Source organism: Gossypium hirsutum, chromosome D06 (genome assembly GCF_007990345.1).
Source record: "Gossypium hirsutum isolate 1008001.06 chromosome D06, Gossypium_hirsutum_v2.1, whole genome shotgun sequence".
Taxonomy (NCBI): Eukaryota; Viridiplantae; Streptophyta; class Magnoliopsida; order Malvales; family Malvaceae; genus Gossypium; species Gossypium hirsutum.
This window is the reverse complement of record NC_053442.1, coordinates 65,062,146-65,088,704: the sequence shown is the minus strand read 5'-3', so window position 1 is coordinate 65,088,704 and position 26,559 is coordinate 65,062,146. Positions and strand designations below refer to the sequence as shown.

Sequence of the window (26,559 nt, the reverse complement as noted above, 5' to 3'; positions counted from 1 at the left end):
CAATATAATCAATTTTTTAAAAAAAAATACATTCTTTTCCTCTTCTTTTTCTCTCTTTTTCCGTAGCACCTCATATTTCTCTTATTTTTCTTCTTATTTTTCTCCTTCAGCTAGACGGATCTCGTGTTTATAACACAACTGGTGCCGCCCATGGGAATGGCACCTTTGGTGCCGCCTATCAGTGGGCTGTCACATCACGCAACCTTTTTTTTTTATTTTTGTTTTTTTGTAATATTTTCGTAAATAAAAAAATAATATTTTGGTTATTTTTTTGTAATATTTAGGTAAAAATCCCTCGATTCAATCAATTTGTGAGATAATTAATTCGATCTTTTATTCCAAATTGATACCTTAATTAATTTTCGATTTAACTTAATCCAATTTTGATAATTGTGATTTAAATTCAAAAGTTATTGAAGATTTTATTAATTTATTTTAGTGTTTTTAAATATTTTTAATTAAATTTAAAATATGCATTTTATTTTTTTATATGATTAATATTCTAATCATTCAACTATCATATTTTATATTCTGTTCAAATAAATTATGCATATCAAATTTGATCTACATTAACAAATTTTAACTATTTATTTTATATAAAAAAAACTCTTAATAGTTCAATATATACAATATTTTAGATCAATAAGATAGAAATATCATATCAGTTTGAAAATTTACATGCATGTCAAGTACAATTATATCGATGAATTTAATAGTTAAATTGTTACCCGTCCACTAATAGCTCTGCTCGGCCTTGTCACTAACCCATTAAGTTGTGCATGTTAATTTTTTAAAACACTTATCATCTCGTGGATATTTGATATGTTCTTAATTGTATCATTTTATATTTATTAGTTTTTATTGATAATTTCAATGTAAGCATACCATGGAGGTCCTTATACTAAAAGTTAAATTGTATTTTATCCCATTTATTTAAAAAATTGACAAATCAGTCTCACTATGTAGATCAAAGAGTAAACTGGTTCTTTATATTAAAATGTTCATACATTTCTAGTATTAAAACTTTTTTATGAGTGTTTGGGAGTACCAAAAACTTCAATTGGGCCAAGAGGAAGTGGTAAACTACACTATTAGTCACTAAATTATGGGAAAGTCTTTTATTAGGTCACTAAATTCTAAAATTTTCATTTAAGTCACTGGGATATTAAGTTATTGTTTTTTTAAGTTTTGCCAACGAGCTTCAAGTACGGATTCAACAATCGATACGGTGGATTGGTACCCATCGACGAGTAGAAAAATATATCTTAGGTCCAAGATGTTTTGACAATCAATGTTGGAAATCAAAGAAAAAATGTTTGAATTTTTGTTTACAGATTCGTGACATCCAAAAGTTGTTTAATAAAAATAAAAAATGAACCATATAAGTGAATGAGAAAGAGAGCTTTCAATCTATGCATACAGTGCAAATAGAAAAAGTCATATAATATCAACTTTAACAGCTCAATGACTTCAAATAAAACTTTTAGATAATTCAATAACCAAATTATAATTTTTTAATTAAGTGACAAAAACCGAAATTTACCCATAAATTTTGTATTTTCGAGTTTTTATTTCACTTTAGCTAAATCATATATCACAAGTGAGTTTGATCCAAACTTAATTTACTTTAAAATTTTGAATATATTTCAATTATCCGGTATTGTTTTAATATGATTATGGACAAATAATTTGAATAATTCATTATTAGGCTTGCTCTAGTTTCGACTTTCGATTATAAAAAAATTGAACTCAAGCTTAAACTTAACTCGACTTGTTATAATAAAATTTTTTATTCATGTAAATTTATTTTTATATATTTTATTATTTTTAAAGAGTAAAACAAGCTAAACCAAATCATACAAGAGATTAAAAATTCTAAATTGAAATCTGACTAAATAATTATCAAAACCCAATGGGTCTTGAAGCCTTTGCATATAATTAAGTAAATACTTACATAATATGAAGGTGTACGGATTTAGTTTGGTCCTCCAACTTTATAAAAATAATTATTTTAGTTACTCATTTAAAATTGTATATCTTTCAACTCTTAAATTTATATTATTTGTCAAATCATATCAAAATAGACGACAAAAAAATTAGCGTTTGTTAACTTTGCTATGTGGTATCCATATGGCAGTCTATGTATATGTCACATCATCAATTAATTTTTTTAAAAATAAAGAATATTATATATTTATTGTTTTTTTAAATAAATTAATTTCTGATAGGCTTGGGCTCAGTTTGGCCCAAAAAATGGGCTTAAATTTTTGTCCAAGCCCAACCCATGTTATAGATGTTAAAGTCGGGCCCAAATCGACTTGGCCCGTATTAAAGTCTATAGTTTCGATACCTTGCTACGAGGTATTGATACCTTAGGGAGGGTATTGATACTTACTACGAGGTATCGATACCTTATGCATGTATTCGTGTCAGGCAGGGTCAAAATATTCTAAACGAATCTTCTTCTTTTTTTGTCTAACTTGATTTTTTAAACCTATATTTTTGTTCAAACCCTCGGATGGGTCTTCAAGTCGAGTCGGGCGGGTCGGTCGACTCATGAACAGGTCTAATACCAAGTTAATAAAGTTAATAAATATTAATTTTTTTCATCCAAATTTGTGTGATTTAATAAATAACACAAAATTAAAATATGAGAAAATGAAAAATTAAATAAAAAATTAATTTTTTTTTTTAAATTGAAGGGTGAAATAAGTTATTATGTACGCAGGTATTGTTAATTAATTTATGATCCTAATTTGTTGGGCCTTTTAAAATCCCAAAGTCCCTCATTTTTCTGTTTCAAAAGCCTGCCACTGTCTCTCAGCTTCGTCTTCCTTCTTCATCTTTCTGCTCCATAGATAGCTTTTCAACTCAGTTCCGGTGAGTCACCCATTAAACATAATTTTTATTCTCTCTTTATATATATATATATTTATTTCAATCAATTCCATGCAGTTATAAATTTACGATGCCATATGCTTCAAGTTTTTTTTTTAGCTCAATTATTTCTAAATTTCACTTTCTTTTCAGTCCGATATGGTGATCAACAAAATCAATTTTCTTTTCCTTTTTTCATAATTTAAATTTATTTTTACTTATAGTTATAATGTTACGATGACATGCTTCAACTAATCAGTTTCTTATCGAATATTGAAAAAAAGAAGAAAAGGAAAAGGAATAATTTCTCTCCCTTTTTTTACACCTTTTTCTTGTCTACCAAACACGGCACTTTCATGGATTTTTGTGTTAATATTTTTTTTTTCTTCTTTGATCACGTGCATGATTTTAGCTTGTTTTTCACTTAATTTTTGTTTTATATAAATCTATATATCAGTGCTCTTGTTTTAGTACTTGAAATCAAGGGGAAAATAATGGGGATCATTGAGAGGATTAAAGAAATTGAAGCCGAGATGGCTCGAACCCAGAAAAATAAGGCAACAGGTATAAATTTTTATCTCTTATGAACTGAATTTTCCTTTTTATTTGTTGGTATTTGCTAATTCTTCATCCTATTGAAAACAGTGAATCTATTAACTTATGTTTTTTCTATTTTTGGACTGAATGTATACAGAATACCATCTTGGCCAGCTCAAGGCAAAGATTGCAAAGCTAAGAACTCAATTACTAGAGCCACCAAAAGTATGAATGTTTCTTATGTTTGAATAAATTATATTTTTGTTTTTTGTTTTCTACCTGTATGATGAATACATAAATATAGGTATATATTTCTCTAACTTCTGCTTTGCCACTTATTAATGTACTTGTGCCTGCTAATAATGTTACCATCTATCTTTACTAACAATTCCTAAGGCTTGAATTTAATATCAGTTTCCTTTTCTTTTTCTTCAATGTTTTAAGTTTACAGGTTCTTTTTCACTTTCTGGGTAGGTTGGTTTCTTTTTACTATATAACTTTACCATATCTAACTGCTCAAATAAGTTATTTTTTCTTGCTTGGTTGGCTAGATATTTTTAAGAGTTTTGAATGATTAAGCTGTTCGTTGCCTTGCTGATAATTTATTATTAAGATTGCACTACCTTTTCCATGCAATAATCTTTCTTTTGTCCTTTAAACTTCTTTCGAATCTATGTGTCAGGGTTCTAGTGCAGGTGGAGATGGTTTTGAAGTTACAAAATTTGGTCATGGACGTGTAGCACTAATAGGATTTCCAAGGTCTGTACCTTTATCACTTGCATACTGAGACCTTGAATCTAGCATGCTTGCTCTATCTTCTTGTGCAATTAATTTAGGAAAACATATAGTGTACTTTCTGATTAGTAAAACATGCATAAATTTGTGCTCTCTGTCTACATTTTTTCTTTGGAGAGGAAGCTAACTGTTGCATTGTATTTCGACTACAGTGTGGGGAAATCAACCCTTTTAACAATGTTAACAGGAACTCATTCAGAAGCTGCATCTTATGAGTTCACAACACTTACATGTATTCCTGGTATCATACACTACAACGATACTAAGATCCAACTACTTGATCTTCCTGGAATTATTGAAGGTGCTTCTGAAGGCAAAGGACGTGGAAGGCAGGTAAAAATTTGCAGATTCTAGTTTTATCTGGTGGAATGTTCTCGTCTCTTGGTATAAAATGTATCATTACCAAGTGAGGGAAATTATGATAAAATTTTTTATTGAATGTTGTTTGATTAACTGCTGAACATTCTCCTTTAAATGTTGTTTGATTAAATGCTTAACATTCTTTTTGGCTGAGTGTTATGTTGAAGTTGGTTGAGGGTGCTATATGCCTACATTCAAAGTTCCTACTAAGAAAAAGATAAGATTATGTCTTTTTCCTTTTCATTACGGTTCAACTATCTGATCTCATTCTTATGCTCAATTTGATTGAGTCGTTTTGTTTTTTATCTCAAAATATTTTATGAGATTGCTTGTTTCTCAGGTTATTGCTGTTGCCAAGTCGTCGGATCTTGTGCTTATGGTTCTTGATGCCTCTAAAGTAAGTATCCATACCATAATAGTGGGGTTCAAGAATTGGTCATTTTGCTTATTTTTTATGGTGAAATTCTTGATTAGGATGCTCATAAGGTGTTACTGTCAACAGATGGTCATGCATTTATGATGTTTATAGTTGCCATAGTTTGTCAATGTTTTAACTATTAATGTCTGTTTCCTCAATCCTGAATATTATTGTTAACTCGATACCATTAAACTTTCAAGAGTTATGTTATTTTTCTGTTTTTGACTTCTTGTTTTCCCTGTTTTTATCAATTCTTTCCTTATGCCTATTTAATCTTGCTATGGAAACTTCAGAGTGAGGGTCATCGCCAGATATTAACCAGGGAACTGGAATCTGTGGGTCTGCGTTTAAACAAGAGACCTCCTCAAGTAAGTTCATTCCTGACTGTTGTCTGTGTGGTAAATCAATGATATATTAGCTATATTTTAAGGTTTTAAAGTATTGAATTGTTGTTTGTCTCGAGATGAATTACAATTGTCACATAACAAATGATTTGGTATTTTTTACTGTATCTTAATATACGTGTTATTTCATTTTCAGATATATTTTAAAAAGAAAAAAACTGGAGGAATCTCTTTCAACAGCACATTACCTTTGACTCATGTGGATGAGAAACTCTGTTATCAAATTCTACATGAATACAAAATTCACAATGCAGAGGTATGCACCCCTCGATATGATTCGATCTTAAATGGTGTTTCCTTACTCTCAGATATTCTTGATGGATTATTTTTCAGCTTCTATTTCGCGAGGATGCTACCGTGGATGATCTTATTGATGTCATTGAAGGAAACCGCAAATATATCAAGTGTGTTTATGTTTACAACAAGATAGATGTCATTGGCATTGATGATGTGGATAAGTTAGCACGGCGGCCGAATTCTGTTGTCATAAGCTGCAATCTGAAGGTATGTTTTTGATCCCTTGTTGTCTTTTAAATGTTAACGGTTTCCGGAAATAATAAAGAACTAGAATGGAATTTAAGGAAGAAGAGTGTTGGTTTTAGAATGCAGCTTGTTTCTTCTAATGACATGTTCAAAGTCTGTTGACCTGTCATCTCATCATCCATTTTATGAAGTTTATTGTCCATTACCTGCCAAAAGTACACTAACATACTGTCTGCTGTTCATAGATAATGGAATGCAAGGTGAAACCTTTTATCAATTTCATGTTTGATGTATGTTGTTGCTTGTGCAGCTGAACTTGGATAGACTGCTTTCGAAGATGTGGGAAGAGATGGGGCTTGTGAGAGTATATACAAAACCACAGGGCCAGCAACCTGATTTTAGTGATCCCGTGGTTCTCTCTGCCGTATGTCTCAACTATGTTCTTGTCATTTCCGTTACCTCTTATAGCCTATACCGTTGAATGCTCCTACTTTTCTTCCTCTCATTCTCTCATTCCATTTTTCTTGGTACGAAATAGGATAGGGGTGGCTGCACAGTGGAAGACTTTTGTAATCACATTCATAGAAATTTGATAAAGGATGTCAAATATGTTCTAGTCTGGGGCACTAGTGCAAGGCACTACCCTCAACATTGTGGCCTTGGGCATGTTCTGCAGGATGAAGATGTTGTTCAGATTGTCAAGAAAAAGGTATTCAAAACTGTTTAACTATGGTTCTTAGACCCATCGATTGGGTAGGTCAGGTTGGTTTTAGATCGGATCAATTGGAATTTAAAATTTTTGGGTCATTTTGGTTCAAGACAATTCCAGGTTTGGGTCAATTTCCGATCCGAGACATTCCAGGTTCGGGCCATTTTGGTTTCGGGTTGTTTGAGTTCAATTCATTTTAAGTTGAGTTTGAGGTTCCGGTTTCTCATAGTGGGTCATTATGATTTCGTATCATATTGAGTTCTGTTTACTTCAGGTTTAAGTTATTGCGGGTTTGGATCGTTTCAGGTTCAGGTCATTTTTAGGTTTAGGTCAATTGGATTTGTTAACTTTTATGGTCAAATAGAGTTGGGTTGGGTTCTGGTTCGAGCCAAAGTTGATAAGTCTAATTGTTCATAGTAGCCGATGCCTATAGTAGTGGCTTTTCAAATAATATAAGAACTTGCTTTGCTGTGGGCAAAAAACCCATGCATGCATTTGTTGAGGGGAGGCCGACCTATTGAGGGATCCATTGGCTCCGAGCAAACGATACTTCAAAGACTTCTCTTAAAAGAATCAGTCTCCCCTCAACAACATTAATTTTTAATGAAAAGGAAATTAAACAATAAGAATCCGGATTTTCAGGAAAAAGAGGAAGGAGGAAGAGGCCGCTTCAAATCACATTCAACAGCTCCAGCTCGAATATCCGATAGACAGAAGAAAGCTCCCTTGAAGACCTAGCCATGTCCAACATCAGACAATATGAAAAGGTACACTATTGTATTTCGAGTAAGTCTATATTATCTTATTAGGGTTTGATCCGTGATAATGAAATGAAGAGTTCAACACTTCACCAACAGCCTCTGCACGGCGGTTGGCGAAGGCATCCGGTGTGTAAATTACGAGCTGTATATTGATGTGTAGTTGACGTATGAAATGTTAATCTTCCAGTTATGATATCCATTTAGGTTAAAACTTAAAATGTTGAATCCTTACTCATAGTTTGATTATCAAATTAATTAGCATATTGTATGTTTCATAATGTACATTGAAATATTTGAATTCTAGCATTTAAATATTGTCCATAAATTTCGGTTTAGGTTTTATGATGTGGACACATCTTTCAACATGGGTACAAGTAGGGGTGTAATTAGAAAATCTTTTTTGGGTCGGAATTAAGTTTTTATATTTTTATGAGAGTTAAAATGTAATTTCATCATTTTAATAGTTTATAATTTTATAATCTTTTAAAGGGCTAAATCAAAACTTATCATTTTGAGGGACCAAATTGTAATTTTATAATATAATAATTTACAATTTTATAAATTGTAAAGGCCAAAAGTTAATTTTCTCATTTTAGGGGGGACCGGGGCCTCTGTCAGTCCTTAGCACCTAGAGGTTCTTATGGGTCGGGTCGGACCAAGCATAATATTGATATACTTTATGCTTATCCAAGCCTGGTCTGACTCGAAATACGGACCTAAAATTTTACCTAAGTTCGCCCATATCTGCAAAAGACTAATCTAAGTTCATTTTAGAATCGTTCATATTATTTTTAATTTTTTTAAAATTCATATTATTTAAATTTAATATTTTTATTTATTGAAAATTTTTTATATAGTCATCTTACCATTATTTTAATGTTTACATTAGAGTGGTATTATATATTTAGTATAATTTTTTTTTAATGTGTTATAAATTACATAATATATAAAAATAACATATATAAAGTATTATAAATTTTAAAATGGATCAGGTCAAACCGGGTTCGAGTCTTGAATGTTCAATCTTGAGCCTAATCTATATTTTAAACGAGTCTAATTTTTTGTCCAAGCTCATTTTTCAAGCTTAATATTTTTTTCAAAACATTTCAAATTTAGAATGGACCTTCGACATTAGACGAATAACCTAGTCCATAAACGAGCCCAGTTACACCACCCTTGAGTACAAGAATATAATCCTCGAAATACACAAATGTAAGTTCCAATAAGCTTATGCATTACCAATATCACAAAATCAATGATACTATATATACACATTTTGCTCCATAGAAATATGACATATCAAGAATTCTACAGTACGATAGCAACCAGTAAATAATAGGCTAAAAGTATGAGAAGCCTTTCTCCGATTTTTCTTTTCTAAAATCAATTAATTTCTTGATCTCAATTTGTAGGGGTTGAATATTTGATCAGATTGAGTAAAAAAATTTCGAGTCAGTCCAGTTGATAAATTTTATTTTAGCAACTGAACTCAATTAAAATTTTTTTCGAATCGAATCGAGTCAAAAAATTTCGAGTCAGGTTGAGTCGAGTTAACAAATCTTATTATTTATACTCAATGCTGTGTTTACATGGACCGGTTATTTAACTAGTAGACGGATTACAAGATTATTCAACCATATAAATAATATAATGGTTTTGCATTTTAATTTATTGAGTAAACATTTATCAAAACAACATGGTTTTCTCTTTTCTTATTCGGATTTCCAGATAACTCGAATTGTGTAATTCATATTCGAATTAAACCAAAAAACTTAATTCTTTATTTGAGTTGAGCCGAATAACTTGATTAACTCAAACAACTCGAACTATTTAATTCAAAATTTAAATTTTTTATCGAATTTTTCGAATCGAATCTTATTTTACTCACCCCTATGAATTTGTACCTAATTGAATATTTCACACTAAAAGTTAAATCAATTAATTGTCTTATTATTGAAATTTATCCTTGATTAATTTGATTGCCAACGGTTGTTCTCATGTTGGTTTATATAAATCTGACCTTCAAACTTAAATTACGAATCGAACAATGTTTTTGATAATATAATAATTGCACAAGAGGCAGTTAACTTAATGAGATATCCATCTCTTGCGGCTTTTACGACACCTCATTAACTTGGAAAAAAATCTATAATAGTATACGTTGGGATTTGATTGGTGATTTTTTAAATTAAGGATGTGAGATTTGTGGTGAAAATAATTGATTTGATTATACATTGTTTTTCCCACTTCTTGCATGCAATTCTTTTAAAATGGACAATTTACACATCAATCAAAGTCACCCTTTATTGCCATACTTGATAAGATTGAAGGGTTAACAGTGAATGATAACCCATGTATCTCTCACTTATTTTACAGGGATTAGGCTCGTGGGTAAATGTATTTATGTTGGATCATTTAAATATAATATTAATATATTTTATATTTATTTAAGTTTAGTCTGATTTAAAATATGAGTAAAATATTTTATCTAAATTCGTCCATATTTGTAAAATATTAACTTAACTGTATTTTAGACCTATTCATATTTTTTTTTTTTAAAAAAAATTTTATATATTTTTATTTATTGAAATTTTTTATATAGTAATATTAATATTATTTTAATATTTACATTAGAGTATTATATATTTAATATAAGTGTATTTTTTAATGTGTTATAAATTATATAATATAAAGAATTGTAAACTTAAAACAGTTCGAGTTGGATCGGGCTAGGGCTTTGAATATTTAAGCTTGAACTCTGCCCATATTCTAAATGGGTCTAATTTTTTGTCTAAGCTCACCTTTCGAGCTTAATATTTTTACTCAAACCCTCCTAATTTTCGGACAAATATTCGGGTCTATGCGGATAATTCGACCCATAAAGAGAACTAACTTGTGAGCATTTATTTTTCGACATTGTTACTTTCAATTTGTCTTCTGAGTGTTTGTTGGTGTTGCCACAACAAATCTTTTTTTTGCTCAAAATGGGATACAGAATTCTTAAAAACCCATTACAAGTTTGGTTGTTGGAAAATGTTTCTAACATTGATAGATTTTCATTGATTTCAAGTGTGTCATCGTTTCAAATGTGGCCTGAATTCGAATCATGTTAGTCGTATTTATTATTTGAGTTTTATTTCATTATTGTAATTCTTTGGTCCTACGTATCAACTTCAAGGCATGGGTTAAAGGGAGACTTTAATTTTGCAATAATTACAAACAAGTAAGTGGTCCAATCCAGCCCATTTTGACTGGAAGACTTTGGGTTTTTTTTTAATTTATGGTTTTTAGATATTACAAATATATATATTTTAATTTGAGTGATATTTGAATTAAAATATTTTAATAGAAAGACATTAACTAACTTACATCAGTGTAGCCGATTGAGTATTATTGTCAATGTAGAATGACGTGTGTTCGAGTGAATTTAAACATATTATCTTTCTATTTAAGAGTTGGGGAAATGCTATGAGTAGTTCTAGACATTGTATAAAAAAGAGTAGATATAATAAGGACCTATAATGACATTAATCTTCAAAAAAAAAAAAACTTACACTGGTGTAAATTTACTATTTAATATATTTTTGTACGCTTAAGATATTAATGATCGTTATAATTCTACTTGTCATACATGTAAACTTTTGAACTGATCAGATATCTCTGTCATATCGATTTAAAAAAAATATACAAATTAATATTTATTGAATGATTGAAATTTTTCTATATAAAACGAACTGTTAGAAATTTTTAATTTCCGCCAAATTTGCTATGGACAATCTATATGAACAGAATATAAGATATGACGGTTGGATCATTAAAATATTAATTCTACAAAAAATATACAAAAGTGTGTAAAAGTATTTTAATTTTATACTAGTATAACCGAACCCCTCTCTTATTTTCATTATTATCTGAAGTATACATAAAACAGACACCTTCAAATATTTATTATGAGAAAATATTTGGTACACTACCTATAAAGTTTTAAACTCCATAAGCAGGTTCAAGATGATAACGAGTAGGGGTGAGTAGAATCCGATTCGATTCGAAAAATTCGATAAAAATTTTAAATTTTGAGTTAAATAGTTCGAGTTATTTGAGTTAATCAAGTTATTCGGATCAACTCGAATAAAAAATTAAATTTTTTGGTTTAACTCAAATATGAATTACACAATTCGAGTTATCCGAATAAGAAAAGGCAAAACTACGTTGTTTTGATCAATGTTTACTCATTAAATTAAAAGGCAAAACCATTATATTGTTTATATAGTTGAATAATCTTGTAATTCGTCTACTAGTTAAATAACCGGTCCATGTAAATGCAACATTGAGTATAAATAATAGAATTCGTTAACTCGACTCGACTTGACTCGAAATTTTTTAACTCGATTTGATTCGAAATAAATTTAAATTGAGTTCAGTTGCTAAAATAGAATTTGTCAACTCGGCTAACTCGAAATTTTTTTACTCGATCCGATTAAATACTCACCCCGAATAACGAGTATACTATAAGAGTATAGTAAATTATTTTATATATATATATGTAAAGGAAACAACAATTTTTAAAGACTTCATGTGAATAAAAAATATATACTATCAATATACCAAATATTAATCCATTTATTATTTCAATTTATTTTACTTTTATAAATAATTAATTTTTTTAAAATATCATATTTAGATTTAGATATCTAATTTCACCCTCCTTTACTTTCTAAATGTTTTTTTTTACTTTCTAAATAAGAGCATTTAATATATTCAAATATTTATGGGATAATTTATTTAATTTATATTTAGATTCAAATAGTAATTTTTATTTATTTTTTATATTTAGATGACAAAATTTGAACATGTGTTATCGAAATAACTGAGAGTTCTAACTACTGCTACAACTAAATTTTGGCGGCCACGATTGAGCTTATTTAGTTAGTGTTAAAATATTGATATTGATCTATACGATTATTTAAAGAGTTGATACCTTTTGGTTAACTTAAAAATTACTAAAAACCCATTTCTTTAATAAAATAACAAACATTACTATAAGGATATTTTTATCATTTTATATATTATATAAATTTTTTAAATATATATATACACATAATATCTATATTTTAAATACTTTTTTTATAAATATATTTTTTATATCGAATTTTTATAAATATATTTATAAAAATTTATTTGTTTTAAAAGGTGGTACGTAAATATTTGTTTGCAGACATTGATATGAGGTAGGTGAGAATTTTTGTAATTACCATTTATTTGCACAACTGGTTTCAGTGTATTAATTAATATAATTAATATGACATTATATTTAGGTCTAAGTTTAAATTTATATATTAATTTTTACCAAAAATATTTATGGGTGAGTGTTAATTTTTCTATATCTCCATGCGTGGTGACACGTTGCCCTTCCTTAGTGTTGTTCCAATAGGGTCTGAAGAGTGTAAATTATTGTTCTAAAAAATCACACAAAGTTCAATTCCCAGGGAAGAGAGGTGGATCACAAGGATCTCTTAAATACCAAGTCTTTCCTTAGTCAGAATATTCCTTCTAACGTAATTTAATAGCACAATTAAATACTACTATTATACCCTCAAATATTGAAAGAAAAATAGGACAAAAAGAACATAAGAGTTTTAACGAGGTTCGGTAAATTATACCTACGTCCTCGGGCACTAACACCAGATGATAACTTTACTATCTCTAAAATATTACAAACAAATAGAATTCCTTAAGAATTCTCAAATGGGAGAAGAGATAAAACTAAGAGAGAAAGATTGGTTGGTATAGTGTAAATGAGAAATGGTTAGGCCTATTTATAGTTGAGGTTCAGGGACTAACTTGCAAATGGCCTAAAAAATTAGGGACCAAAATTGCAATTATCCCATTCAACTTTAAACAACTTGCCTACCATTTTTTTCTTTCGGTGCCACTTGCACCTCCCATTTTTTTTGACTTTTCAACACCCCTTTTAATTTGTCTTTTCAACAATCTCCACCTTGAAGATTTGATTAGGATAATCACATCTTCACATACTTCCTTCAACTCCCCAAATTCGATAAAGCTATCTTTTGTAGTGCCTCCAAATGCGCTCTCGAGCGCCATACACCTAAAGGTGCTCAAATTCTCAGGATGTTAATCAAGTTCAAACAATGATTAAACTTGATTGTTGTTACCACCTTGGTCATCATATCTGCGGGATTATCTGCTGTCGGAATCTTCTGAAGTAGAATTTTTCCTTTTTCAAAGACTTCCCGCACAAAGTGATATCTTACGTCGATATGCTTGGTTCTTGAACGATAGACTTGATTTTTTCACTAAATGAATAGCGCTCTGACTGTCACAATATAAACTTATGTGACTTTGAACAACTCCTAAGTCTTTCAACAATCCATTAAGCCAAATAGCCTCCTTAACAGCTTCTGTAACTGCCATATATTCTGCCTCTGTAGTAGACACAGCTACTGTAGACTGTAAGGTAGACTTCCAACTCACTGGGGCTTTCGCAAGAGTAAACAGATACCCCGTAGTTAAACGACGTTTATCTAAATCACCAGCAAAGTCGGAATCAACATATCCAACTACAAACTGACCAAGTGCTTCATCCTGTTCAAAAATTAAACCAACATCTACGGTTTTTCGAATATACCGTAGAATCCATTTCACAGCTTGCCAATGTCCTTTTCCAAGATTATGCATATACCTGCTCACAACTCCAACAGCTTGTGAAATGTCAGGCCTCGTACACACCATCGCATACATCAAACTCCCAACTGCATTAACATATGGGACTTTTTCCATATATTCTCTTTCTTCTTCAGTTTTCGGAGATAATTGAGCATTAAGTTTCAAATGAGAAGCAAGTGGGGTACTTACATGTTTTGTGTTTTCATTTACACCAAAACATTGTAATACCTTTTTCAGATATTGCTTCTGATTCAAACAAAGCTTGCCTCTCTGTCTATCTCTACTTATCTCCATGCCGAGAATGTTCTTGGCCTCACCTAGATCTTTCATCTCGAACTCTTGATTCAACTGAGCCTTCAGCTTATCTATCTCTTTTTGGCTCTTCGAAGCGATTAACATATCATCAACATACAAGAGTAGATAAATGAAAGATCCGTCATGCAGCTTCTGCAAATACACACAATTGTCATATTTGCTTCTTGTGTACTTCTGCCTTCTCATAAAGCTATCAAATCGCTTGTACCACTGCCTCGGGGATTGTTTCAATCCATATAGCGATTTGTTCAGCTTACAAACCCAATTTCTACCACCAGCATCTGTGTATCCTTCGGGCTGAGTCATATAGATCTCCTCTTCTAACTCACTATGCAAGAAAGTCGTCTTAACATCTGTAACACCCCTTACCCGAGACCATGGTCGGAGTCGAGCATGAGGCGTTACTTGACTTAACTTAAAAGTTCGGGGCATAAAAATTTACTTTCAAATTTAATTTCATCATTCATAATAAAGCTGTCCTCCTGTACAGCAGTCACTAAAATAATTATAATTCAAGCTACAAAACTCGAAATTTAGATCCGTAAATTTTCCATAAAACTAGACTCATATATATATTCATCATAAATTTTTCAGAATTTTCTCTTTAGCCAATTAGTACAGTTTATTAGTTGAAGTCTCCCCTGTTTCACTAATCGACTATCCTAACCACTCATCACTAAAATTTATTTATCTCTTATTAAAGGCTTCATATGGTGATTAAACTTATTTCTACTGAAAATAGACTCATTAAGGAGTCTATACATATAAATTATAACTCAAAATTCCTTCTGTACAATTTTTAATGAATTTCTAAAGTCAGAACAGGGGACTTCAAAAACATTCTTGCACTGTTTCACTAAAATTCAAATATCTAAAAGTATATAATTCTTTTGCTTACTCCACTTCTTTTATATGAAAGTAGACTCTTTCAGCTTTAATTTCATATCTCACTCAACTTCTAATTCTATTTCCACTATTTTTGGTGATTTTTAAAAGTTACATCAATGCTGCTGTCCAAGAACTGCTCCATTGCAATTTTTTAAAAAAATCAATATAACCCCTTTATAATTGTCTAACCTTCCCTGCAAATTTCAAATCACAACCAATTCCAGTATTTCATCTACTTCATTTAAATACTAATGAAGTTCAACCAATCAACCATTTCAAACTAAAAACATGTATATATTTCGATATCTAACGCAACCATAACATTCAAATTTACTTTTCACTTCAATTCCCTATACATGCCATATAAATCCAAAAAGTTGCTTAACATAAACTACCGGAGTATATCTGGATAGTGTGATTCTTGATGTAGATCCGATCCTCCGAATGTATAAATACGTTAATCTACAAAAACAATAAACACACACATGTAAGCTTATAGAAAAGCTTAGTAAGTTCATAGGCATAAAACATAAATCTTACCAAACACTTGTACACTTATACAATATACACCATTACTAAATTTACCTGTCAACCACAATCTTTGGTGAGTTCCTTGGTATAAACTCACTACTACTTATTCTTTTACCATAATTCCTTTGGGCCCATTTGTCACTTACCATCCTTGATCAAAATTAAGGAACGGTTACGGAAAATTGAGTACTTCACTTTCACTTTGACATATGACCTCTTATCACTTGTCCTTGATCAGATAAGTGTAGCTAGGCTACCACTTATCACTTTGCCACTTGATCAGATAAGTGTAGCTGAAGCTACCACTTATCACTTTATCACTTGATCAGATAAGTGTAGCCACTTATCACTTTGTCTCTTGATCAGATAAGTGTAACTACTTATCATTTTGTTTCTTGATCAGATAAGTGTAACCACTTATCACTTTGTTTCTTGATCAGATAAGTGTAGCCACTTATCACTTTGTTTCTTGATCAGAAGTACTCAAATCCGGTGTTCCACTTAATTTGATCATTTATTCGATTTTCACATTTTTATTTTATTCTCATTTCAACAATAAATACATTTCATCATACATTGTATAATTCATGAAATTAACATTTAATCATTAAATTTCAGCCATATGAACTTACCTGGATCGATTTGCAGAATTTGTAAAAGTTCAGGGACTAATCGGCTACTTTTTCTTTTCCTCGACTTGTTTCAGGTTCTCGATCTAAAATGCAAATTTATTCATTCATCAGCATTTAATTCAATTCTAATTCATTTCACAATTTATGCCCTTTAATTTTCGAAGTTACACTTTTACCCCAAACTTTACAGTTTTTACAATTTGATCCCTACTCAATTAACCCCTCAATTGATCTAATTTTTCTCAATTAACACCTTTTTCCAACTATTTTAGACTACTACATAGCCTTTCATACTCAAAACCGCAACACCAAACCTTAATTCCCAACTGTTTCACAATTAGGTCCCTAAAATCAATTTCTATCAAAATTACTTAATAAAATCATCATATAACAAATTAAAGCTTCAATTTCATGTTTATTCATCATAAAAATCCAACACTAATCAATGGTAACTTTCAAAATCAGCCATGGAATCAAAAACTAATGAAATAATTAGTTGGACCTAATTGTAAAAGTATCAAAATCACAAAAATTAGAAGAAATAATCAAGAATTAAACTTACATGATTCAAAAATATGAAAAACCAGCTTATTCCAGACCTCCTATGGCGTTTTTGCTGATAAATTGTGAAGAGATCTCTAGATTTTTCACTTTTGTCTTTGTTTTAAATGTTTAATTTGTTAAGTTTCCAATTTTGCCCCTGTTTCTCCTTACATTCTGCTGATTTTTCTTACCCAACCGTCCAGCCCATATAATTTGGGTCTAATAGCCTTTTAAATCCCTCCACTTTAGTCACTTAAGCTATTTAATCACAATTTAACAAATTTTACACTATTCCCAATTTAGTCCTTTTTAGTTAATTAACTATCCAAACGTTAAAATTTTCTAACGAAACTTTAATACCAACTCAATGACACTCTATAAATATTTCTAAAAATATTTATGGCTCGGTTTAAAATCTTCGAGGTCTCGATACCTCGTTTTTTTTATTTTAATTATTTTAATATTTATTCCTAGTACACTATTCACTATTTCAAAAATTTTCCTAACTTCACATTTAACTTATACTTGCTAAATTTATAATATTTTCTACTCGTTTGTCAGATTTAGTGATCTCGAATCACCATTCCGACACCACTAAAAATTCAGGCTATTACAACTCTCCCCCCCATTTTAGGAAATTTCGTCCCCGAAATTTCGTACCTGGAAATAAATTCGGATACTGAAATCTCATCAATTCCTCCGTTTCCCAGGTTGCCTCCTCAGATCCATGTCGATTCCATAACACCTTAACTAGTGGTACACGTTTATTCCTCAACTCTTTAACCTCCCGAGCTAAAATTTTCACCGGTTCCTCTGAATAAGTCATGTCAGGTTGGAGCTCTATTTCCGTATGAGGAATTACATGTGATGGATCTGATCTATACCGTCTCAACATAGACACATGAAACACATTATGAATATTTTCAAGTTCCCGGGGCAAAGCCAATCTATAAGCTACCGGACCGATTCTTTCAATGATTTCATACGGCCCGATAAATCGTGGGCTGAGTTTTCCCTTTCTGCCGAACCGCAAAACTTTCTTCCACGGTGACACTTTCAAAAATACACGATCACCCACACTAAACTCTATATCCCTTCTCTTCAAATCTGCATATGATTTTTGCCGATCGGAGGCAGCTTTTAAACAATCTCGAATAATACGAACTTTTTCTTCAGTTTCCCGAATCAAGTCCACTCCCACCAGTTTCGATTCACTTAATTCAGTCCAATATAATGGAGTTCTACACTTTCTTCCATACAGAGCTTCAAACGGTGCCATTTTAATACTAGTTTGATAACTATTATTATAAGCAAATTCGGCTAAAGGTAAATACCTTTCCCAGCTGCCGCCGAACTCAAGTATACAACACCTTAACATATCTTCTAAAATCTGAATCACTCGCTCTGACTGCCCATCTGTCTGGGGATGAAAAGCTGTGCTGAAATTTAATTTGGTGCCCAGAGCCTCCTGTAATTTACTCCAAAATCTCGAGGTAAATCTCGGATCTCGATCCGAAATAATAGATATCGGTACCCCATGTAACCTCACTATCTCAGACACATATAACTCCGCTAACTTTTCAAGCTGATAATCTGTTCTGACTGGAATAAAATGTGCCAACTTAGTTAACCGATCAACAATCACCCATATCGAATCTTTCTTCTTCGGAGTTACTGGTAATCCAGATACAAAATCCATCGTGACATGTTCCCATTTCCACTCTGGAATCATAATGGGCTGTAACAACCCTGTCGGCACTTGATGCTCAGCTTTCACCTGTTGACAAATCAAACATCTTGCTACATATTCACAGATTTCTCGTTTCATTCCAGGCCACCAATACATTTTCTTCAAATCACAATACATTTTTGTACTCCCCGGGTGAATAGAACACATACTACTGTGAGCCTCTGATAAAATATCATTTTTCAAGTCTAAATTATTTGGAACACATATTCTATTACGATAATATAACATACCATTTTCATCAATGGAGTATTCTAAGCTTAACTCATTTTGAACCATCTGTCGTTTTAGCATCAATTTTGGGTCTTCATCTTGTAATTCCCGAATCCGTTGAAAGAACACAGGTTTAGCTTTTAATTCCGCTAGTACAGAACCATCCTCATTAATAGATAAATGAGCACTCAATGCCCGTAATGCAAATAATGATGATTTCCGACTAAGTGCATCTGCTACGACATTTGCTTTCCCTGGGTGATAGTCAATGACAAGATCATAATCTTTCAGCAACTCTAACCATCGTCTCTGTCTCAAATTTAACTCTTTCTGAGTCATAAATACTTCAAGCTTTTATGATCAGTATACACATAACATTTCTCACCATATAAGTAGTGTCTCCATATCTTCAAAGCAAACACGATCGCTGCCAATTCCAAATCATGTGTAGGATAATTCTTCTCGTGCGGTTTCAGTTGTCGGGAAGCATATGCCACCACTTTTCCTGACTGCATAAGTACACAACCCAAACCACTCAGAGACGCATCACTATATACTACAAACGGTACGCCCGATTCTGGTTGAGTCAACACTGGAGCCTCTGTCAACATCTTTTTCAATTGATCGAAACTCTGCTGACATTCGTCTGACCATATAAATTCAACATTCTTTTGTAGTAATCGAGTCAACGGTAAGGTAATCATTGAGAAATCTTTGACAAATCGGCGATAATAACCTGCCAATCCTAGAAAGCTCCGTACTTCAGTAACATTCTTTGGAACTTTCCAATTTACCACTGCCGCTATCTTACTTGGATCCACTCTTATTCCATCAGCTGATACAATATGACCCAAAAACGCAACTTCCTGAAGCCAAAATTCACATTTGCTGAATTTCGCATATAACTGTTTCTCCCGCAAAGTCTGTAATACAATCCTTAGATGTTGTGCATGTTCGGACTCTGTCTTTGAATAAATCAATATATCGTCAATGAACACAACCACAAATCTATCCAAATATGACTGAAAAATTCTATTCATCAAATCCATAAAAAGCAGCAGGAGCATTGGTTAAACCAAATGGCATCACCAAAAATTCATAATGACCATATCGAGTTCGGAAGGCAGTTTTCGGCACATCACACTCTTTAACTTTCAACTGATAATACCCAGATCGAAGGTCTATCTTGGAAAATACTGCAGCACCTTTCAACTGATCAAACAGATCATCAATACGAGGCAAAGGATATTTATTCTTTACCGTTACCTTATTCAACTGCCTGTAATCTATACACAGTCTTAAAGAACCGTCCTTCTTTTTCACAAACAAGACAGGTGCACCCCAGGGCGACATACTCGGTCTGATGAACCCTTTATCTAATAACTCCTGCAACTGCGCCTTCAACTCTTTTAATTCCGCTGGAGCCATTCTGTACGGTGTCATTGATATAGGAGTTGTTCCGGGGATCACATCAATTACAAATTCAACTTCTCTATCAGGTGGTAGACCGGGTAACTCTTCAGGGAACACATCAGGAAATTCATTCACCACTGGCACTTGTTCGAGCTTTAAATCAGAACCCCGAGTATCAAGGATATAAGCCAAGAATGCTTCATTGCCTTTGCGTAATAATCTCTGAGCAGAGAGAGCTGAAATAATTCTGACTGTATCGCCCATGTTTTCTGACCCAACTGAGATTACATCTCCTGTTTGACATTTCAAACTGATTTGCTTATCACGACAATTCACCACCACATCATGTCTCATTAACCAGTCCATCCCCAGAATAATGTCAAATTCCCGAAAGGGTAACAACATCAAATCAGCGGGGAATTCATAGCCTTTCACTTTCAGTGGACAATTACGACATATCAAATTAACCATCACACTATGACCTAATGGATTTGTAACTTGTATATCAAATTCAGTGGACTCAACAAATAAATTCTTTTCAGATGCTAACATAGTGCAAATATATGAATGAGTAGATCCAGGGTCTATCAATGCATAAACAATAACATCATAAAGATAGAAAGTACCAGCAATTACATCAGGAGCCGTAGCTTCTTCCCTTGCTCGAATGGCGTAGGTACGTGCTGGTGCTCTATTCTCTAATCGACCAACTGATTCCCTCGTACCCGAACGGGTAGTCCCTGTAGCACTGCTCTGGCCCGAACGTCTACTTCTTTGAGGAATGGTTCTCTGTATCTCTTTCTGTTCCACTTCATCTTTTTGCAGCCGGGGACAATCTCGAATAAGATGATCAGTAGCCCCACATTTATAACAAGCCCCCATCTTAGTCCTGCATTCTCCGAAATGATATCTTCCACAATATTGACACTTAGGTCGTGAAGCATTCTGAACACTGCTCACACTTGCTACAGGTCTATCGAATACCCTGAAATCAGATTGTCTTGGTCTATCTCTGCCCGATCTCCCCGACACTGATGTAGTTCGATTAATTTCTTCTCTAGATTTCTTCACTGGAAAATCTGAAAATGACTTAGAAGCACCTCTTTTGAATGGCTCTTTACTTTTTCGATCCCGCTGCATTTTTCTATTGTATACTTCTTCAAGCTTTTGAGCACGGTCTGACAGAACAACGAACTCTCGTATTTCATTACCCCCAATCATCATTCTAATTTCATCATTTAACCCTTCTTCAAACCGGATACACATTTCTTCTTCAGTAGATACAATGTCTCGGGCATATTTGCTGAGGTAGACAAATTCTCTTTCATATTCAACTACTGATTTATTTCCCTGTCGTAGGTCGAGGAATTCCCTTTTCTTTTTATCCAAATATCGTCTGCCCACATATTTCTTCTTAAATTCATTTTGGAAAAATTCCCAAGAAATTTTCTCTGCCGGAACCACAGCCTCGATCGTCTCCCACCAACTATAAGCTTCTTCTTTCAACAGAGACACAGCACATCTCAAATAGTCATCTGGTGAGCAAGCCATTTCTTTAAAAATTCTTATCAAACTCTGTAACCAATATTCAGCTTTGACGGGATCATCATCAGTCCTTCCCCGAAATTCTTCGGCTCCAAGTTTTCTAAGCCTTTCCAATGGAGAACGCTTACTAGATTCAGTCGTTGTAGAAGGTGGAGGAGCAACTGGGGGTACCATCGATGGAGCAGTAGGGGGAGGAGGTGGTTCAGCCTGATTTCTTTCTTGCCTCATTTCAGTATACCACTGATTCATAATCCCATAAATCATATTCTTTAATTCATGCTCTCGCATTTGGGAAATCGGAACATCACTGCTTGCTCTTTGTTCAGAATTCTGTGCTCTACTGTTAACTTCTTCTTGATCAGTACGTTCAGGTAAATTTGACATCTTTATAATCGGAGAGTATCTATAAAAATAACAAAGATTAGATCGGATCATACACATCACACTATCACAGATTTATATGGCATGTATTTCTAAACACTTTACACTTCACACATATTCCGAGGACCGGCTAAACCGGGCTCTGATACCACTAAAATGTAACACCCCTTACCCGAGACCATGGTCGGAGTCGAGCATGAGGCGTTACTTGACTTAACTTAAAAGTTCGGGGCATAAAAATTTACTTTCAAATTTAATTTCATCATTCATAATAAAGCTGTCCTCCTGTACAGCAGTCACTAAAATAATTATAATTCAAGCTACAAAACTCGAAATTTAGATCCGTAAATTTTCCATAAAACTAGACTCATATATCTATTCATCATATATTTTTCAGAATTTTTTTCTTTAGCCAATTAGTACAGTTTATTAGTTGAAGTCTCCCCTGTTTCACTAATCGACTATCCTAACCACTCATCACTAAAATTTATTTATCTCTTATTAAAGGCTTCATATGGTGATTAAACTTATTTCTACTGAAAATAGACTCATTAAGGAGTCTATACATATAAATTATAACTCAAAATTCCTTCTGTACAATTTTTAATGAATTTCTAAAGTCAGAACAGGGGACTTCAAAAACATTCTTGCACTGTTTCACTAAAATTCAAATATCTAAAAGTATATAATTCTTTTGCTTACTCCACTTCTTTTATATGAAAGTAGACTCTTTCAGCTTTAATTTCATATCTCACTCAACTTCTAATTCTATTTCCACTATTTTTGGTGATTTTTAAAAGTTACATCAATGCTGCTGTCCAAGAACTGCTCCATTGCAATTTTTTTAAAAAAAATCAATATAACCCCTTTATAATTGTCTAACCTTCCCTGCAAATTTCAAATCACAACCAATTCCAGTATTTCATCTACTTCATTTAAATACTAATGAAGTTCAACCAATCAACCATTTCAAACTAAAAACATGTATATAGTTCGATATCTAACGCAACCATAACATTCAAATTTACTTTTCACTTCAATTCCCTATACATGCCATATAAATCCAAAAAGTTGCTTAACATAAACTACCGGAGTATATCTGGATAGTGTGATTCTTGATGTAGATCCGATCCTCCGAATGTATAAATACGTTAATCTACAAAAACAATAAACACACACATGTAAGCTTATAGAAAAGCTTAGTAAGTTCATAGGCATAAAACATAAATCTTACCAAACACTTGTACACTTATACAATATACACCATTACTAAATTTACCTGTCAACCACAATCTTTGGTGAGTTCCTTGGTATAAACTCACTACTACTTATTCTTTTACCATAATTCCTTTGGGCCCATTTGTCACTTACCATCCTTGATCAAAATTAAGGAACGGTTACGGAAAATTGAGTACTTCACTTTCACTTTGACATATGACCTCTTATCACTTGTCCTTGATCAGATAAGTGTAGCTAGGCTACCACTTATCACTTTGCCACTTGATCAGATAAGTGTAGCTGAAGCTACCACTTATCACTTTATCACTTGATCAGATAAGTGTAGCCACTTATCACTTTGTCTCTTGATCAGATAAGTGTAACCACTTATCACTTTGTTTCTTGATCAGATAAGTGTAACCACTTATCACATTGTTTCTTGATCAGATAAGTGTAGCCACTTATCACTTTGTTTCTTGATCAGAAGTACTCAAATCCGGTGTTCCACTTAATTTGATCATTTATTCGATTTTCACATTTTTATTTTATTCTCATTTCAACAATAAATACATTTCATCATACATTGTATAATTCATGAAATTAACATTTAATCATTAAATTTCAGCCATATGAACTTACCTGGATCGATTTGCAGAATTTGTAAAAGTTCAGGGACTAATCGGCTACTTTTTCTTTTCCTCGACTTGTTTCAGGTTCTCGATCTAAAATGCAAATTTATTCATTCATCAGCATTTAATTCAATTCTAATTCATTTCACAATTTATGCCCTTTAATTTTCGAAGTTACACTTTTACCCCAAACTTTACAGTTTTTACAATTTGATCCCTACTCAATTAACCCCTCAATTGATCTAATTTTTCTCAATTAACACCTTTTTCCAACTATTTTAGACTACTACATAGCCTTTCATACTCAAAACCGCAACACCAAACCTTAATTCCCAACTGTTTCACAATTAGGTCCCTAAAATCAATTTCTATCAAAATTACTTAATAAAATCATCATATAACAAAATTAAAGCTTCAATTTCATGTTTATTCATCATAAAAATCCAACACTAATCAATGGTAACTGTCAAAATCAGCCATGGAATAAAAAACTAATGAAATAATTAGTTGGACCTAATTGTAAAAGTATCAAAATCACAAAAATTAGAAGAAATAATCAAGAATTAAACTTACATGATTCAAAAATATGAAAAACCAGCTTATTCCAGACCTCCTATGGCGTTTTTGCTGATAAATTGTGAAGAGATCTCTAGATTTTTCACTTTTGTCTTTGTTTTAAATGTTTAATTTGTTAAGTTTCCAATTTTGCCCCTGTTTCTCCTTACATTCTGCTGATTTTTCTTACCCAACCGTCCAGCCCATATAATTTGGGTCTAATAGCCTTTTAAATCTCTCCACTTTAGTCACTTAAGCTATTTAATCACAATTTAACAAATTTTACACTATTCCCAATTTAGTCCTTTTTAGTTAATTAACTATCCAAACGTTAAAATTTTCTAACGAAACTTTAATACCAACTCAATGACACTCTATAAATATTTCTAAAAATATTTATGGCTCGGTTTAAAATCTTCGAGGTCTCGATACCTCGTTTTTTTTATTTTAATTATTTTAATATTTATTCCTAGTACACTATTCACTATTTCAAAAATTTTCCTAACTTCACATTTAACTTATACTTACTAAATTTATAATATTTTCTACTCGTTTGTCAGATTTAGTGATCTCGAATCACCATTCCGACACCACTAGAAATTCAGGCTATTACAACATCAAGTTGAGCTAGCTCCAAATTCAACTGTGCTACCAAGGCCAACAAAATTCTAATGGAGGAATGCTTCACAACAGGGGAAAATACATCATTGTAGTCAATTCCCTCCTTCTGAGCGTAGCCTTTAGCTACCAATCTTGCCTTGTAGCGAATATCCTTCTTGCTAGGAGATCCATCTTTCTTTGCGAATACCCGCTTGCATCCGATTGCCCTTTTACCTTTCGGTAATTGCGCCAACTCCCAAGTATTGTTCTTCCGGAGAGACTGCATTTCTTCATCCATGGCGCTTTTCCATTTATCACTTTCTAAGCTTTGCATTGCTTCTTGATAAGTGATAGGAATATCATCAACAACGGGAAGGGCGTAGGCCACCATATCAGTAAATCGAGCAGGTTTACGAATTTCTCTCCGTGGCCTTGCAACTGCAACTGGTTCTGGTGTACTTAGTGGTTCTTGGGTTAGAACCTCTTCAACCTCTAATTCCTCCATTGTGGTTGGAGAATTAGACTTATTAACTGGGCAAATCCCCATCTGCTCAAACTCCACCTGTTTTGGAGTACATTCCACCTGCTGTGGAGTATTGCTCGTCTGAATATCTTTATCTGCTACCTTTTTCAATGTGGCAGATTCATCAAAGGTAACATCTCTGCTACAGATCATTTTCTTTGTGCTTAAGCACCAAAGACGAAATCCATTCACTCCAGAAGTGATTCCCATAAAGAGAGCTTTCTTTGCCCTCGGATCTAACTTTGACTCCTTCACATGGTAATATGCAGTGGATCCAAACACATGTAAGGAATCATAATCTGTAGTCGGTTTTCCAGACCATACCTCCATAGGAGTTTTTCATTCTAATGCAGATGATGGCAAACGATTAACAAGATGGCCAGCGTATGTCACAGCCTCAGCCCAAAATTGCTTGCCCAACCCAGCATTGGACAACATACATCGAACTTTCTCCAGCAATGTTCGATTCATACGCTCTGCCAATCCATTCTGCTGTGGTGTATCCCTAACTGTGAAGTGTCGAACAATACCATACTCTTGGCACACATCGAAGAACGGATCACTTTTATATTCCCCTCCATTGTCCGTCCTAAGCCGCTTGATTTTCTTGCCAGTCTGGTTTTCGATCATAGTTTTCCATTTAAGAAAAACTCTAAGCACTTCATCCTTAGTTCTCATGGTATACACCCAAACTCTTCTGGAAAAGTCATCAACAAAAGTAACAAAGTAGTGTTTTCCTCCCAATGAAGGTGTCTTGGAAGGCCCCCACACATCTGAGTGAACATATTCCAATAC

General features: G+C 32.7%; 2 protein-coding genes across 5 annotated transcripts; one reads left to right on the top strand and one right to left on the bottom strand.

Moving 5' to 3' along the window:
* The first annotated feature begins 2,759 nt into the window (after nt 1-2,759).
* On the top strand, nt 2,760-7,619 carry LOC107960297 (developmentally-regulated G-protein 2). 4 transcript variants are annotated; one of them, XM_016896612.2, is made up of 12 exons: nt 2,760-2,880; nt 3,335-3,441; nt 3,572-3,639; nt 4,097-4,173; nt 4,362-4,542; nt 4,910-4,966; nt 5,281-5,355; nt 5,528-5,647; nt 5,725-5,895; nt 6,185-6,298; nt 6,413-6,583; nt 7,226-7,619. In XM_016896612.2, the coding sequence occupies exons 2-12, from the start codon at nt 3,372-3,374 to the stop codon at nt 7,319-7,321; spliced, it is 1,200 nt and encodes a 399-aa protein (XP_016752101.2). In that variant the 5' UTR covers nt 2,760-2,880; nt 3,335-3,371; the 3' UTR covers nt 7,322-7,619. The 4 variants fall into 4 exon arrangements, with proteins under 4 accessions (XP_016752101.2, XP_040952173.1, XP_040952174.1 ...); XM_041096239.1 differs by having other exon boundaries at nt 2,762-2,880; nt 3,349-3,441; XM_041096240.1 differs by lacking the exon at nt 2,760-2,880 and adding an exon at nt 3,859-3,884 and having other exon boundaries at nt 3,387-3,441.
* An 8,778-nt stretch (nt 7,620-16,397) lies between these two features.
* On the bottom strand, nt 16,398-18,276 carry LOC121218661 (uncharacterized). The gene is made up of 2 exons (XM_041096238.1): nt 17,601-18,276; nt 16,398-16,480 (listed from the first exon to the last, which is right to left on the bottom strand). Exons 1-2 carry the CDS (start codon nt 18,217-18,219, stop codon nt 16,434-16,436), a joined length of 666 nt encoding a protein of 221 aa, XP_040952172.1. The 5' UTR covers nt 18,220-18,276; the 3' UTR covers nt 16,398-16,433.
* Nucleotides 18,277-26,559: the final 8,283 nt, after the last annotated feature.

Bases quoted from the DNA above. Each gene is read 5' to 3' on its own strand.
- LOC121218661 (XM_041096238.1), bottom strand. From the start codon at position 18,219: ATGGCACCGTTTGAAGCTCTGTATGGAAGAAAGTGTAGAACTCCATTA. The intron at 16,481-17,600 runs GTACGAAATTTC...TTTGCATTTTAG, and splicing joins GTATCCGAATTTATTTCCAG to ATCGAGAACCTGAAACAAGT.
- LOC107960297 (XM_016896612.2), top strand. From the start codon at position 3,372: ATGGGGATCATTGAGAGGATTAAAGAAATTGAAGCCGAGATGGCTCGA. The intron at 4,967-5,280 runs GTAAGTATCCAT...TGGAAACTTCAG, and splicing joins TGGTTCTTGATGCCTCTAAA to AGTGAGGGTCATCGCCAGAT. The intron at 5,356-5,527 runs GTAAGTTCATTC...TTTCATTTTCAG, and splicing joins TAAACAAGAGACCTCCTCAA to ATATATTTTAAAAAGAAAAA.